The sequence below is a fragment of the Dermacentor andersoni genome, chromosome 7 (assembly GCF_023375885.2).
Source record: "Dermacentor andersoni chromosome 7, qqDerAnde1_hic_scaffold, whole genome shotgun sequence".
NCBI lineage: Eukaryota > Metazoa > Arthropoda > Arachnida > Ixodida > Ixodidae > Dermacentor > Dermacentor andersoni.
Genome location: NC_092820.1, coordinates 60,949,112 through 60,966,353, shown reverse-complemented (window position 1 = coordinate 60,966,353; position 17,242 = coordinate 60,949,112). Strand labels below are relative to the sequence as shown.

Genomic DNA, 17,242 nt, shown 5'->3' with positions numbered 1-17,242 from the left:
ACACATTCAATTTTCGGCAGTGAGCCACCCACTCACCATGGAGCCCAACAAGCTGACGCTACAGGACCATGAAATGACAGGTCCTGCATGCGCCAGCTGTGCGATACTACGAGGGTCGTTTGATAAGCATAGTAAAAAGCAATGAAAGATACCACGTTTGGAAAAAAACAATATTTTATTTTTCAACATAGTTATCTTCCAGCTCCACACACTTCTTGTAGTGCTCCAATTTTTTTATCCCCTCAGAAAAAAAGAAAGATGGCTTGAGGCCCTTGAAGTAGTCATTAACCACTGAGATAACCTCGTCATCTGAAGAAAATTTCTTTCCATCCGGCCAATTCTTCAGGTTCTTAAAGAGGAAAAAGTCGCATGCGGCCAAATTCGGAGAATAGGGTGGATGAGGCACAACCTCGATACCTAACTCATGCAATTTGGCCATTGCAACAAGTGATCTGTGGGGCAGAGCATTGTCTTGGTGAAAGAGGAGTTTTTTTTTTTTTTCATGCTAGCTCAGGTCATTTATTGCGCAATTCTTGTTTCAGTTGATCCAGAAGTGCAGCCTAATATGGCCCTGTAATCGTTTTGCTATTTTGTACGCCGTCTACAAAAGTTATTCCTCGTGAACCACAAAATACAATTGCCATCACATTTCCGGTTGAACAGTCTTTGCCCTTTTTAGAACACCTTTATTAGGTCAAGTCTATTGCTCTGACTGCTGTTCAGACTCTGGACTGTGATGATGTATCCATGTCTCGCAAACTGTCGCAAATCGACGTCATAAGTCTTGTGGATTGCGATCAAGCACCGATAAACGCTGCTTCGAGATGTCTGTCCTCATGCGCCTTTGGTAAATCGTACGCGGTCACGGCACCCAACGTGCACAGACCTTCTTCATCTGCAATTTCTCATGAAGAACATTGTGAAATCTCTCTGCCAATATGCCAACAGTTTCAGCTATCTCACGTAGCTTCACTCTGCGGTCTTCCATGACAATTCCGTGAAATTTCGAGACTATTTCTGGCGTGGAGACTTCCACTGGACACTCAGGACGTGCTTCACCTTGCGTCAAAGCTCGGCCACGTTTGAATTCACTTATCCAGTCGTAAATGATGTTCAGGGATGGTGCAGAGCCTCCATGTGACTTCGCTCAACTCGGCTTTAATATGGGCTGCCGCCCAGTGTTTTAAATAAAGTTTGATAACTGTTGGAAATTCAGCTTTTTCCATTTTAGCGCGAATCGCCACGCAGCCCCGTGCCAATGGTTCTCAGAAACTGACTAGCTGTCGGTGCCAGAGTAAACAAGTTCTGCCGTCGTATGAAGGGTGCTTCTCGCGCGCCACCTGGAAGAAAACAGAATTGCAGCGCCATATCTTGTATTTTTGCCATACTTATCAAACGACCCTCGTCTAAATATGGCATAACCAAGGTTGGCTACCCACACAAGGTAAACCTTTGCTGTTTAGGAAATTGGAATGCAAAGGAAATAGAGAAAGGACTGGAAAAATTGAAAGTGAGAGAAAAAGGTGAAAATTGGAGAGGAATGCAGATAAAGGCAACTGCCTATTTTCCCCGGGTGGGTCAGTCTGGCGGTGCCGTCTACGTGAAGTGGAAGACAAAGGGGCGTGTTGCCTCCGCTGAAGGATCATAAAGGACCGCCTGCTTCTTGGCCAATCCCCCATAGTGGGTATGCGCCATTGTCTGGGACACAAGACAAGACACAAGACAAGACCGAACACCCGGCATCGGCCTAACCACCAGGATCGCCTTTTCCCCAGACATGGCTAAGCCCCACACGGCTACACGAGGGAGTGGCCAATGTACAACGTAGGCGGGAGTGTCCCCCATGTCGCCGGGTCCATTGCTACTTGCGACTGCAGTCAAAAAACATTGTTGCTGCACACATCGCAGAAACACGCCATACTTTCCCACTGGCGAGATCATCATTTGCATCACAAAAAGCTTAACATGATACAAAATCTGCGGAATGATTTAATAACCCGATTCTTTCTAGATTATCTTGTCATTTTCTTTTCTAAGTCTACGGAAAAAACTGTCAGGTATCTCACTAAATTTCGTTCAGAGAAGGGACATTTTAGGGCCCGGAGGTACACCAAAGGACGCAGTGCGCGCCGTTGGCGACCACTTAAGACGCTGACGCAGGAACCGACATCCGAAAAGTAATTGGAGCGAATCACCGTAGTAAAAAAAATAACATCATTCGCTGTAGAGGCGCAATATTTCTCACCGTCGGGCAACGTGAAACGCGACGCCGGCTACATTTGTGCGCCACTGACTGGCCTTTTTTTTTTTTTCATTTCACGTTGCCCGACGGTGAGAAAAGGCCAGTCAGTGGCGCACAAATGTAGCCGGCGTCGCCGGCGCGCTTACCCGCGGGCACGGCTTCTTCCCACAACACAATGGAATATTTAATCTTTCATATCTGGCCATATGGCTTCCTGAATCAGGCGTTCAGGAGGCTGCCCTAGCGGCGCTGACAGTTGCGGAGCCGTAGCGCCACTATGCGAACTCGCGAGGCCCATAATCTCAACGACAGCGGAAGGCGATGTAAAGACGCACGCTTCACTACGCTGGCGTCCACTCCGCAATGCTCAGGGTACATTTGTTCGTGGCGCTGTCTACTCGAACAGAAAAGAACCCAAGCATATTTTGTGTCCTGCGCTATTTGCTTAGTGCTGCTTCCTTTATTTCTTGAGTTCTCAAATAGGCTGCTTGCGAAAGCAGTTACATTTGTTGCATCAGCGCTTTGCTGGAGACGAAAAGAGATCGTCGACATTTAGCCAGAATCCTTGCCTTTTAATACAGGCAGCGCTGAATTCAGGACAATGAACGATAAGGTGCAGGGCGCGGCGCTGTGTCCCTGGCCCTCTGCACTAAATTTAGCGCGGTTTCCGCGCAACATACCAACCAGCTCACTTAGTGGCGTTATTCAATCACGTAATTCGAAGGTAATTTTGCGGGAAGTGGATTTGAAAGACATCTGCTTGCACCAGGTGAGCGTACTGACGATAATAAAAATGTAATGGTGAGGCAGGTTATTACGAGCATATGCTCTGCCGATTTCGAAACAGCCGCTGGAAAGCGTCTGTAATGCCCGGCCCCGTCGCATTTTGTCCATTGAGGAGAGCAGCGTGCTAAGAAAGGGAAGAAAAACTACACCAGACAAACAATATTGAAAAAGTACACCAGACAAGCAATAACAAATTGTTCGTGTGCAGTCCTAAAACCGCGGATGCGTGTCGATCTCCACTCATAATGAGTATTGTTTAGCCCTGACTTTTCGAAGGGTTCGTACAAGAGGGGGAGCAGAAGTCGCGTCATTGCTATATTGACCCAAAAATAGAGCAAAATGGCATTTTGAAAGTGTGAATTCCACGACGACATTTGTTCACATAGAAAAGCTGCGAGGAATAAAGTTCCTGTGACCAAAGGGAACTAAAACGTTCGGAACATACGATTCACATCGTTGGACACTGGTTAAGCTGGTTCATGGGAGTGCCGACCGCGCAGCCAAAGGCACGAGCGAACTGCGGCGAGTACATGAGCGGCAGGTTACAGGCCCACAGCGGCGTCTTTCGGGCGCCGCTGCCTCGGCACTTGGCGAAGCACAGAGCCATGAACAAGAGCTGCAGGTCGGTGTACGACTCGAGTCCAGGGAGCTTCGCCGCAGCCACGTCGGCTCGGACATCCTCATACGCGTCCACCAGGGCCCCGAGGGACAGCGCCTCGGCCACGTCGACGCCGACACCGTCCGCGAACGGGCTAGTGCTGAGACAATGGGCGAGATCTTCGAGCCAGACCCTCGACGTCGGGTGGGAGCGGTAGGCATTCGAGACGAGTACGCCTAGCGCCCTGGCCACTTCGGCTCCGAGCCCACCGTAGTTTACGGCCGCGGGAAGGTGGTCGTCGAAGTGCGGGAACGAGAGGGCGTAAGGCACAAGCGTGAAATCGCGGTTCGCCCTAGACACGGCCAACAGGCGCATCACACTGATAGAGACGGAGACGGCGCTTTCCTCCGCGTCGCCACGGGCGTCATCATCACGGACCCCCTTGGCAACGGGCGAGGACACCTTGCGAAGGTTGGCGACCAGGGAATCCTCGGTCAGGTCCGGCACCACGCCGCCGCCGGTAGTATTTTCGGCGGCGCCACTAGGCCTACTACCGGAGCCGCCGACAGCGTCCCCAGTTTTGGTGCGGTCGCCGTTCCCCAACTCCCTGAACACCACGTCCAGCGAGGACCACTGGCCGACCACGGTGGTGTTCATGTCGTAGCCGCGCCAACGGACCAGTCGCTTCCTGAAGAACTCGCGCACGCCGAGAAGGAGGCGGCTGGCGTCTTGCCGCACCGTGGTTTTCAGGATGTGGCGGTTGTAACCGGAGAAGAGAACGGGACCGGAGACGGCGTACGCCAGCCCCAAGCAGAAGGCCACGTGGAGTGACAGTGCCCGCCGGGAGTTACCGTCGTAGAAGTTGACAATCAGGTTCTGGTTGGCCAGCAGCGCCGCGACCTGCGTCGAAAGTGCTCTTGGACTACGCTCTCCTGCCGAGCAGTTGGCATCGAATCACGGTGACAGTTCGTTAGAGAGTCAGCCAATGTTCTGTTTCGTATTTGATCAATACATCGCCTCTGATTTCCAAGTGGCTGTGCCTATTAAGTGTGGGCCAGTATTCCAAGTTTCGAATACGAATTACACACCAACACTACACACCAACTATTCGTATTCGAAAATGAACTGTTTGGTATTTCCGAATAGTCCAATCTAACTACATATTTCGCAACAACCACCTATTAAAATCTTGTTGCTGTTCTCCGTCTGCAAGACAAAGTATACCAAATTAATAAAATTAACACTACGATGTCAATTTTCCTAACCATGCAGGAAAAAAAATTGGCGATGCAAAGCTTTGTCTTCGGTCTCGCGGCGGAAGCCTATATGACCACCTTTGATTTTCGCTTGTCGTTTGCTATTTAGTGTGTCTGGAAGTCTAGTGAAGTATCAGTTTAACAGCAAAGCTATATACATCTACCGTCAAAGGAAATTTTCGTGTTGTTCGCGTGGTAAGCAAAAAAACTCCCCATCCGTGGGCCGATCTCGGAGATAGTGCAAAGCCGGGCTGACCGGCGGTGGAGGTGAAGCAGGCGTTCAGCACACTCATACGTCGACCGACCCAGAAGACAGTGCAATGCCGGCCCGACCCGCGGCGGAGGTGCAGTTCGCCATTAAAGTGCCCACATACACAGCTTCGCTGATCATCCTTAGCCTTTTTTTTACTAGTCAGTAGAAGCGTGGTACCAAATTATACCGCAATAAATATTCCCGCAGCAAATGTATGAAATTGGCGTTTGCCTATCCGATATTCGTATGACAAGCTTTTCACATACTCACTCAGTGCCCTTCCATACAGTTGAAGGGCACTGAGTGAGTATGTGAAAAGCTTGTCATACGAATATCGGATAGGCAAAATACTCACTCAGTGCCCTTCCACACAGTGGAAGGGTACTGACTTTTTACGCTAAAAACACTGTTTTCTTCCGAAGGCTCCTTTTACATTTGTTTACGGCACAGAAATCCTGAACTTCAGAATTTCAACAACTTCCCAACTTTTCAGTTCCACAACTTTCGATCTCTTTCGGCGGCCATTCAGCGTATGTAAAAAGCTTGTCATACGAATACCGGATAGGCAAACGCCAGTGTTATATATCTACTGCGGGAATATTTATTACGGTATAATTTGGTACCACACTTCTACTAACCAGTAGCAAAAAGCTGCTCACTACAGGGACAATAAGGAACAGTTTTAAACATAATATTGCGAATTGTCATTGACACCCAGCAGGAATAGTCTCGCAACATTTTTAGAGCCTGATTGCAAGCAAACTTTCCAAAGGTATATAGCTGCTGACTAAATGGTTGCCGCTGAATAAACAGTTATAAAGAAAGACGTTCTGAAAGAAAAAGAAAATGCTGCTGAGGATTTGTGTACCGCTATCAAACGTAAGAGGGCACCTAGCAAAAAAAAAACATCACTGGTTGTAATGAAAACACGAAACTGTTACTTGACCAGACAGCCAAAATAACTAAATAACAGACTACAATCCAAAATTGCAGGTTGCCCTGTGCGCAGGCTTCCGTCGTGGAAAAGAAAACAAAAAAGACTAGTTACCGATTTCGTCGCTGCATTGCTGGGAAAACGTTTGCTCTTGAGATGGTTGGCCTAGGTGGTCGAGTTTTTCAATGGATTTCTCATTACCTTTTTAGAAAATCGTTCTTTGTGTGTACCGGCGTTGGTCAAACCGCACCACACTATACCTACCGAGGTGTTCCTCAAGCCGGTGTACTAAGCCCTATTCAACCTCACACTCATTGGTCTTGTTGAACATCTGCCAGCAGCGATCAAGATATCAATGTACGCAGACGACGTATGTATATGGACTTCAGGTGTGACACGCCCTCAGATACGTGCAAGACTTAAAGAAGCTGCTACTCTGACAGCTATATACCTCCGCAACCAAGGTCTTGAAGTCTCGTCAGACAAATGTGCACTGATGGCATTCACTCGCAAACCAATAACACCCTACGCCATCTCAATAAATGGCCAGATAATTTTCTATGAGAAGGCTCACAGATTTCTTGGCATAATCATTGATAGAGATCTCTCATGGAGCCCGCACGTGACCGACTTGAAACAGCGACTGACAGCAACCTCCCAGCTTTTCAAGTTTCTGGGCGGAAAGACTTGGGGAATGTCAGTGCATGCAATGTTATAATTGTACAGGGCTCTTTTTCTGGGCTTCTTGACATACAGTTTGCCTGTACTGACCAACACTTTGCATACAAATGTTCGTGCTCGACAGGCTATTCAAGTTCGGGCTCTCAGGGTTTGTCTTGGTTTGCCAAAATGCACATTGACAGTGGCGACTATTGCAGTCGCCTGGGACCAACCCATACAAACACCCATTGCGGTGGTAGTGTTAAGAGTGCACATTAGGCACTTTGCCCATTCCCGTTCCCATCATCTGGCAACACTACCGACAGAAAGGCCGCAGGCATCATATTGTACTACGATTTCGGGTTATTACACCCGCCTTCCATCAGGCTTCACCCCCGCAACTGAGCCATCGATTTCTCCATGGTGTTTGGCTCGACCTGCAGTGCACTTCACCGTACCAGGAATGAGGAAAAAATCTGAGCTGTCATCCCCTGCTCTTCAACGACTAACTCTGCTCCTTCTCAACGGGAGGTACGCCGACCCCGTACATATTTATACTGATGGATCGGCAACTCTCCAGTGTTCCTCTGGAGCCGTGGTTTTCCCAGCGAAAGCCACCACCATCAGTTTCAAGACGTGTTGTCCAGCAACACTGACGGCTGCAGAACTTGCACCTCGGAACAACCTCGAAGATGGTCAATTATCAGTGACTCGAAGGCGGCACTGCAGTCTTTGCTATGAGCGATGCGGCATGGACCATACGAACAACTGGTATTCGAGATTAGAGAACTCATCCATACATTAACTCATAAAGGACACCACGTGACATTTCAGTGGCTTCCAAGTCACTGCGGCGTCATGGGCAACGAACAAGCCGATAACACTGCTCGCTCGGCTCTTCAAGGCGACGAAGAGGAGCCGATACCGATATCAAGGGCAGAGGCCGCTAGAAAACTTCGAATGCTCGCTTGTGATATCACATTCTTCTTGTGGAACGCAGGAAGTTTTCAAAACAACCCCCTGCACAACCTAGACTCCCCTCTAAGTCTTTGCATTTCAGCTGGACTCTGCCGTCGAATATGGCTAGGGGGGGGGGGGGGGGGGGGGGAGGGCTTCATTAAGTCTTTTGCATTCTGAATCGGATGGGCCGACAACGCTTCGTGTGATGACTGTGGTAGCGAGGAGACTCTTCAACACCTTCTCTGTGACTGTCCTCGCTGCAATTTACAGAGACAATCGCTCGCAATCGCGATAGCGCGCTTCGACCAAAGACCTCTAATAGAGGAGGTTATTTTAGAATTCCGACATCACAAGCCATTGCAGTGGAGGGCGCCGAGGGCACTGTTGCAGTTTTTAAGGGCAACAGAATTAGACAAGCGGCTGTAGCCTGAACAGATGTTTATAGTGCTGCAAGTGCTACTGTGCTGTGAAGTGACGGTATGCGGTGACAGTGACCGACCGTGATTGTATGTCTATGCTTCTTTCTTTCTTTATCTCTACTATCACTTTACCTCCTCCACCCCTCTTCCCCCAGCGTAGGGCGGCAAACTGAATCTTCCCATATAGTTAACCTGCCTACCTTTCCCCTTTCTTCTCTCTCACCCTCACTTCTGATACTTTTCGATACAAACGATGTACGCTAATCTGGCGCCGTCTCGTATAGCTGTCATCGCCACAAAACCTGTCTTGCGTGGCACTACGCTTTTCTTCTAACGCTTTCGCCACGCTCTCTTCCTCCGCTTTCAGCCGCATGGTTCGGCTTCACCTTCTACCTCCGCTTGCCTCCTCGCGCTCTCTTCCCTATCGACGTCTTTCATCTCCCGCTGCACTCCACGTTCGCTTTCATTTTTCGCTGTGCTCGTTCGCTTGGTTAGGAGGTACAACGCCGACGCTCGCCGCAGGAACGGGCGTCTAGAAGCTGCGCTATAGAAAAGACCCAACAAGCTGAAACACAGGTTGTACTCATACGGAGTTGGTGGTATGTCTGTGGATTAGTTTCGGGTTCAGTGCTACTATTTCACTTCCGCATTACCATGCATGGAAACGGTATCGAATTTCCGAAATAACGTATTTGTAAGCTAGCACAGTGCGTGTGTTATTTTCTTTCTGTAGTCCTTGTTTGTAACGCGCTGTGCAATCTGTACCTGAACCGTGCACCAGGAGACAAAGATGTGTGTTGTGTTCTCTCCCAGGCGATTCCATAGGTCCAGGAACGTCCGCACGTACTCTGGGTTGGCCGTGACAAACTCCGTCACGTCGCCCAGGCCAAACTTGCGCAGCGCCGCCAACCACCTCGCCCGGGATAATCCGAGTGGTCCGAGCTCGGGAATGTCCGACATGTGGTAGGCGCTGTCGGGCGATGCGCTGGGCATGTAGTAGGCTTCGCTCAGCATCGGCAGCGTCAGTTCTTCGATTGCAGTGACCTCTTGGAAGCTGACCTCGTCCGCCACTGTCGCTGTTTCGTGCCTCTGGCTCACTTGAGGTGGCAGCATGCTGCTGCGTAACATGGAGAAGTAACCCCGACGCGTGCCCCTGAGAGCCAACTCCAACGCCATCTTGTTCCTGTTGAGGATGAGGACGATGGTCCTTCCTGAGTTGACGGCGAGCCGCGCCTGTGGAGAACGGAGCGAAACGAAGCGGAAGAGGACGTCCCAGCCTAGACGCAGCGACGTGACCAGGACGGTGTGGAGCACGTCCGCCCTGGCTGGACGTCTCGGCCACGTGATGCCGGCTTCCCCGAGGGCTTCCCTGACGGCAGCGAGGTCGTCGCGTTCGCCGTACAGCAGTTTTTCGCAGCTGCGGTAGAGAGCTGCTCCACGCTGCGCGCTGCTCTGCCCGGTCTTGCGAAAAGAAATTGCAGAAAGGCAGCAGAAACAAAATGTCGGTGTACATTTTACATCCTGTGCGACGAAGCCATTGTCGGGCAATGGCGAGGCGTGGTTGCGCTCACGCAATGAAGTTTGTTTGTGAGCTTCCAGTGAAGCTAGAAGAGTGTCCATTTGTACTTCTCTAGTGGACAGCTTTCAAACGAGCGATCTGTGCCCCATACACCCACACGACGAGTGCTCCTTGCCCCACAATGCTGTCCCATGGACAGTTGTGGGCCTGTGTGAGCATCTTTGCTCAAAAGGGGCATTGTGGACAGCTGGAACACGTGCGCTTTGTAAACATGCCCAGTTACATGCCTAGTCGACAATCTAGCGAGGACGTTGCGAAAACAGCTGAGCTGTCAGCTGAAGGTGCCACACAAAGACTAGACCGTATTTCAATTTTAAATGCAGCGCTTTCGAATGACTAAGCTGTAGAGTCCTGTGGCTTAGGTAATCTACGAGGCGTGAGGGGAGACACACGACGGAGGTGGGCTTTCTTAGCATTCATCAGGTACTAACGACTTCAATAAAGTGTTCGCGGGGAAAAGGAGACAGCTTGAATATGTTAGCCCTATGGCGACTGCTGTTCCCCACTCTTATCCAGCGTTGACTTAAGAAAACCTTCAAAGTCGATATAGAAGGCGAGAACTCAAAGACCACCGGGAATACGTTTGGCTTTCGGTGCTACCATGTGGACTAAGGCCATATTGGTATCACACATTGGCCACACTGGTATCGCCGGTGCCTTGTGTGCGTGTAATAAACTTGTAACATCGCGTGATCACCAGCCTTGTTTACGGTACGGCTACTCAGCGTCACGACACTCCATGTGTATCATCAACATCAGCAGCGTATTTTTATGCCTACTGCAGGGCGAAGGCACCTCCCTGTGATCTCCTATTGCCCCTGTCATGCGCTAGCTGATTCTAACTCGCGCTTGCAAATTTCCTAATTTCATCACACCACCTAATTTTCCTCTGTCCTCGACTGCACTTTTCTTCCCTTGGCACCCATTCTGTAACTCTAATGGTCCACCTGTTATCTACCCTACGAATTACAAGGCCTGCACAGCTCCATGTTTATCTCCTGAAATCAATTACAATATCGGTTATGCCCGTTTGCTGTCTGATCCTTACCACTCTCTACCTGTCTCTTAAAGCTACGCCTGAAAATTCTGGTTCCATCGCTATTTGCGCGGCCCTTAACTTGTTTAGCTTATTTATTAACGTACAACTTTCTGCCCCATACGTTAGCACCGGTAGAATGAGACAATTCTATAATTTTCTTTTCAACGGCAGTGGTAAGGTTCCATTCAGGATTTGGTAATGCCTGCTGTATGCACTCGAGCACATTTTTATTCTTCTGCAAGTTTCCTACAGATCACTCATCACTTATAACTCAATGAGTGATTGACCTAGATAAACGCACTCCTGCACATACTGTAGAGGCTGGCATGTGGCCATAGGTGTACATCCTCCAAATTCAGTACATAGAGGCTAGGAATAATAGGAAAACATGTAAATACTTGTCCTACTATGGTTTAAAGTAGGCTCCATGGCACATTTACGTGTCAGTAGCTACTTGTACTAGCATGAAAAAGACCAAGCGGGCTATTAAATTCAATACGAGTCTAGACCTTAAACAGTACTTCGCAAGGCCACATAGAAAATTTGGTTAAACGCTGGACGTTGTCGCGTGCCATCTGAGTAGTGTTCTACCAAATTTTCTTTCATATTAGTTCCTTAATAGCAGAGATAGAAATATCTTAATTGTGACAACTCATGATGTTTGAGGGCGAGCGTCACCGCCAACATAAAAACTCTCCACGTGGCCCGTCTTGCCTCCGCAAGCGAAATTCGGTCCCTACGTTGCCCCGTACCAGAGCGGGAGTATCGCGTGGTCGAAAACGTCACAGAAGCCGCCTTTTCTTTTTTTTTTTCTCGCGCGCGAGTTTTCGCTGAGTGGCGCACTTCCTGTGACGGTCTCGCACGCGAGCTGTTGCGTTTGTTTCGTTTCGCGCAGCGGACGATTTTGGGTGCTCTGCACGAGAGCACCTGATCAGCGGTATAAGTGAGTGTCCCAATTACGAGCAGTGAGGCAGACGCCTGAGGACACGGTAGAAAATGACACAGAAAACCACCTGGCGCGCGCGACTGCACGACGCCGCAACAAGCAGTCGAGAGCGACTACACAGGCGACATCAACAGATAACACGTGGTTTTAGATAGGCCACGTCTGAGCATGCGCGGCCCCCCATGACGCGCCTTCCTTGCATTTGCTCTCCTTGTCTATTGTCGCGGCTGTTCTGACCGTCAGACGCGCTCTTGGCGGTGCAGTTGCGGAGGAAAAAAAATAACGCGGGTAACTATGCAAGGTGCGCTGCCAAGTAATCCTCGGTTCGCGGTGTCATCATTCCGGCAGTCCGTCGCACATATATCGCGCCCACCGTGGCGTACACTCTAAAACAACATTACACCCTTTGGGTTGTATCTTGCCAGACAACGATAAACGTCATCTCTCTTGTCTGCATTTGCTTATTTTAATGCTGTGAGCCCGGTACTTCCCACTAACGAACGGCATGCACGTTATCAGCATGACATAGCATTCCCGACAGGATAGTAGTGGGCGCGGCGTTTTCAAGAAAGAAACGCAAGCTAGGCAGATGACGATTATTGTTGTGTCGCACATATACACCCCAAAGAGTGTACCTCTATCTGAGAGAGTAGTTATTTCGTCGCGCCTTTTACATCGCCTTGCCTTTTATGCCGTCTGTTACGCGTGAATTTCATAGAGCTACTTTCATCGTTAAATGGGTCCCAAATGCAACCTAGAAACAGCGTTTAATGCGATTAATTGTCGGATTCGTACACACAAAAGAATGCTGCCTAGATATCCTGAAGTTTCTTTATTGAAACCACCACATAGAGGTGCGTCAAAAACGCTGATAAATGTAAGCGCAACATATAAGAGTCGTAAGCGGAAGCAAGTCCCTGTGCGTTTCATGAACGACCATATGCTGACTGTATTGAAAAGTTCGAGGAGGAGGCGAGTTTGTCACCGAAGATTACCCGTCATCGGGTGTGCCAATGGTTCGTTATAAGTGCCGCAGGAGATTGCAGTGAGCCAAACTAGCATCGCGTGGGACCTCCGGCAGACATCTGCTCGCTCTGAATTCTCGCACAGAAAGACTTCCAGAGGAGGTCCACAAAAGTGGGATCGTTCCGCAGACGTGCCGTCCCCTTTTCAATAGGGCCCCACAGATCGCCTGAATTCGGTCTTGCCTAGCCAGGCTCGTTGGAGAAATTTTCATTCATATGACCCCACACATTTTCTATAGTTTGAGGTCCGGGCTCCTGGCCAGCCAGTCTAAGGCATTTACGCCGAGGCTGTCAAGAAGCTCTCGAACTCTAACGGCTGCGCGGACGGACGCCCCATCTTGCTTAAGATGGCCGAGTCCGTCTCGAAACAGGCCGTGCAGCACGTAAGGCGGGAGGACCATTTTTATCATATCCGTGTAGGCTGCTGTTGTCATCCGTCCTTTGAGCCTTGGTAGCTCGCTACTCCCCACACGGTTACTGACGTGCGTCCGCTGGACATTCCAGATGTATTTTTCGTCCTCCCTGCGTGATAAATCGTGCTGACTTATAATGCAAAAGAACTTGCCTTCAGTACTGACGATAAGCCGTGACATTGTAAGGAGCTCGAATGCCAAGCATTCAATTTATTCAACTACAATACACTTGTGTGCGGGGCTGTACACATAGGAATTCCCCGTCCTCAAACCTAAACAAAACATAAACACATATTTTCGCATTATTGTGAAATTTTCTGGTATACTTCTTGCTTTTTGCTGCCCTGGAAACGTCTGGTCTTTGTCTAGAGTGTTAGTTTCACCCTTTAGCATTGTTCCTTAGTTGGTCATCTCCGCTTTATATAGTGCCTATAAATTCGTCTTTTCACTTCTTCCGCAAGCCGCCAGTTACCCTCATTACAAATACCTAATTGGCGATATTAGCACGGCTGGAACCTTCGTCTTTCATTGAAGAACATACTCCCTTTCTCTCTGTCTAGAACCATTAAACGGACAATTTTTGCCCGCTAATGAAATATTGCAGCAAAATGTGCATTCCAAAATTAATCTTGCCGGCTTTTATCTGGACGCCTCAGGCTTTCCCTGACCCCAGTGGGTACAGAAGCACGCTTCATCGCTGAAGACAACGGGCGGCCAGTTGTAGGGGCCCCATTCGAAACAACTAAAGCAAAATTGATGTGCGTATACTTGTGTTATTTTTTCAAGCTGGGTCTTCTGAGCAGACATTCTGCTTTTCATGACGGCTTAATGAAGCCTGCCACGGATGGTTTGCGTGGAAACGTGTAATTCAACACTATGCCGAATTTTCCGGGCGGTGAGAAAGGGTCTTCCACGGCTGCTGCAAACATCAGCCGGTTTCCTTCATCGGCTGTAACTCTTTCTGGATGACCACGAGCAGCATCAGTAAGTCGACTTTCATTGTAGAAAGCTTGCAGCCCTCTATCGACAGTTGCCGATGAACGCCCCGTAGATGCAGATATGGCTCTTTGGAACATCGTGCGCACCCTCAGTGATGGCTTTTATTTCATCCAGTGTCAAGCGTTGTGCGATCGTGGAAGTTCTAATGCAGCATCAGTTAAGTCGCACGAAGATTATATAGATACTGATTATATAGCTCTTGCGGCTGGCTCACTCACGCAGGCTCCGAACGCTCAAGTTGGGAGTGGCCGACAGTTGCTACCGAGCGGCCTGACGCAAAAATATCACTGAGAACTTTATTCATCTGATAATTGGCTACAAGTCTGCTGCCGGAATGATGACCTCGCAAATCAAGGACAATATTGCAGAATAGCTTGTATCACGCACCGAGCCGGGTGATTCTCAGCGTTTCTTTTTTCGCGGAGATACATCGACGACAGCGGTTCTGACAGCTAAAACAGCTATTGTAGACGCGGCGACCAAGTAGAAACGAAAATGCAAGGCAGGTCCGTCGTTCAGAACGCTCATGCTCAGACATGGCCTATCTAAAACGAATTATCTGTAGATGTCGACTGTGCAGTCCCTAGCGTCATAGAGTTTCCTCCAATAATTACTAGAGGAAACTATGGCGCTGTCATGGTTACCTCTATGACAAGTTGCCACCATGGAAATGATGGGCAGTACATGGATTTGTCTGATCTTCGTGCTTCCGGATTCAGACGTTCTTGTGGCTTTGTTTATAACGCTTTATATAGCCTCATCTTAAATTTCAGAGCAATATATACTTCTCTAAGTGCAGAAGACGCTGCGAACAGGCACAATCTCTACCAATTGCAACGGCTGAGCTTGTCGAGGTGGCCAAATCAAATTGCGCCAAGCTTGCCCGCGATAAGTTCATAAGGGCTTTTATGTCGCTTGTGGATGCATACGTTCGTGGCGTAATGGCTTCTGTACAGGGTGTCCTTTGTTCGAATCCTGCCGTGAGAAAATTTCAACAATGCTTATTTAATTGTATATTACGCAGTATTTCATAGAAAATGACGATTTTACAAAGTCGCTGAGCCTTCTAAAGCCAGAAGGGCGAAGTTGAGGCGAATCCACGTACATCCCGTAATTCCCATGCTGACTGAACCGCCCAGATTGCAGCTCCCGTAGGCGCTAGCGCCACCGTTCCTTCTAGTATTTATTGTATGAAACTCTGTGCCCACTGTGACGCTCCGGCACTCTAGACAGGCGTGGTACATGACTTCTTTACGTCTCTCTTGTTACGGTACGAAGAAAAACAAAAACAGGCACACATGCGGTTTGTCTGTTTTACTATGTCTCTAGACTTCATGTATTGAAGCCACAGATTAAACAAATAATTGACGTTGCCTAGAATAATTACCGAAGTCACGTGTCACTGTGAATGGCGTCACAACACTAGTGCGATTGCCGTCGACTCTCCGACAGGGAGCGCGGCAGCCGCGAGGAGAAGTGCAAATGGCGTTTGGTTTAAAAAGTAAGCTCTATCCGCCGGCGCGTTGGGATGTAACACTTAGCAGACACGGTCCTAAGCGCGCATTGTATGAACTGCGCTTCTCAACACAAGATGGCCAGACCAGGTGAGGGCCCCTTTAAATTGACAAGTCCGGCAAGTCGCACGCTGTATAAAGTTGTATGGTGACGAATGAATAGCGCTAAGCAGCACCTTCTTTGCGCGGTTGAATCTGTCGCCATAGCCCCCTTTAAGTACAAGGAGGCATAGTTATAAGGTGGCTCCAGCTATTCGGTCTCGCAGAATCATTGTCACTTGGCCAATGGCAGACAATGGGAACCGTTGCACCCACCTGCGGCACGTTTAAGGCGTCCAACGTGCGCGTCACCGACTCCAGCCCCTGCGCGACGAGTAGCTCGTAGGTGCTGAACTCGTTCTCGCGCCTCCATCCGTCGCACACGAACTGCGTGAAGCTGTCGCAGGGCCGCACCGACTGGTTCAGCGAGCTGCCCAGCCGCCGGCCGTACTCGTGGCACTCATGCGTGTGGCACACCCGCACAGTGGGCGTCCCCTTGGCGCCGCCCAGGAGATGGACGAGGAAGGCGAGCACGACCGCGGTGAGCACGACGGCCACGAGAGCCAGAAGCAAAAGGCAGAACCAGCGGGGAGGGGGCCGACCGCAGCGCCTTCCTGCGCCGGAATTCTAAAGTACGCGAAATAAACGGTCGGAAGTGGCTGCGTATAATTACAGTTGCATCTATTGCCGAAGGATGCCAAGATTTTAAAGACTTCCAAGGATTTCAAGGCCAAAGACGACGTGAAACGCCTCTTCCATTGAGGTAAATGACGTTTCCTAAAAAAATATTTTTGTTGATTTTGTTTTACTCCAGCTCCCACGAATAGTTCTTCGACAACCTTAGAAGATACTTCCCATAGCATAACTAGCTATTGGGGAAAAAAGTTGAAAGTTCAACGAAGTTCCGGAAACTTTATTCGGAGGATCACCCGACGTAGGGAAGACCTCTACCTCCAAAAAACCACAGTTTCTATCGGACTACTGTGACACCTGTTTTTAATAAGCATATACTTAGTGTACTTCGGTTAATGCCTGCAACAAGTTTTGACAGAATGTCGTGCTCGTTCTGAAACACGTCCCTGGCTACTTCATCGTGCTAGGTGACTTATTAGTGATTCCAAGCAATACTTGGCGAGATCCTTGGAAGTCTTCGTCAACAAAGTGCTTTAAACGTACTCATGTGTTATTATCTCGTAATTGGCCCTTCCTGTAGTACTATATACAAGTGTTTCATTGGTTCCGAGAGCAACTGCCGACCAATGCAGACGGCATGGTAAAATGAGACCAGCGACGCTACCGGCTGGTGGCACGCTACAGTGGTACGGCGTCGGTACCGCTGTGCTGTGGAGAAGGCAGCCACAGACCTATATTGCGGCCGACATGGTAGTGTTTCTTTCGTTCAGGAATGAAAATGAAAGAGCCCGCGTAATAACATCTAGCAGCGCTTGAAATTAATGAGCGTCCCAATTACGTCCGGAAGCATTTACTAGAGGATCACGATACCTCAATAGTGATGCGCGAAACGTCGGGTTAATGCCCGCGAGGGTGAAGGTTCTATGTTTGAAACCCATTGCCACAAG

At 49.2% G+C, this 17,242-nt stretch overlaps 1 protein-coding gene across 1 annotated transcript; it reads right to left on the bottom strand.

Moving 5' to 3' along the window:
• Nucleotides 1-3,476: 3,476 nt before the first annotated feature.
• LOC126534857 (endothelin-converting enzyme 2-like) lies at nt 3,477-16,842 on the bottom strand. The gene is made up of 4 exons (XM_072289463.1): nt 16,839-16,842; nt 15,939-16,276; nt 8,874-9,569; nt 3,477-4,526 (listed from the first exon to the last, which is right to left on the bottom strand). Exons 1-4 carry the CDS (start codon nt 16,840-16,842, stop codon nt 3,477-3,479), a joined length of 2,088 nt encoding a protein of 695 aa, XP_072145564.1.
• Between the last annotated feature and the right edge of the window lie 400 nt (nt 16,843-17,242).

Coding starts and splice junctions, on each gene's coding strand:
- LOC126534857 (XM_072289463.1), bottom strand. Junction 9,570..15,938: donor ACGCCTTAAACGTGCCGCAG/GTGGGTGCAACG, acceptor TCTTTTCGCAAG/ACCGGGCAGAGCAGCGCGCA. Junction 4,527..8,873: donor TCTCCTGGTGCACGGTTCAG/GTACAGATTGCA, acceptor CTTTCGACGCAG/GTCGCGGCGCTGCTGGCCAA.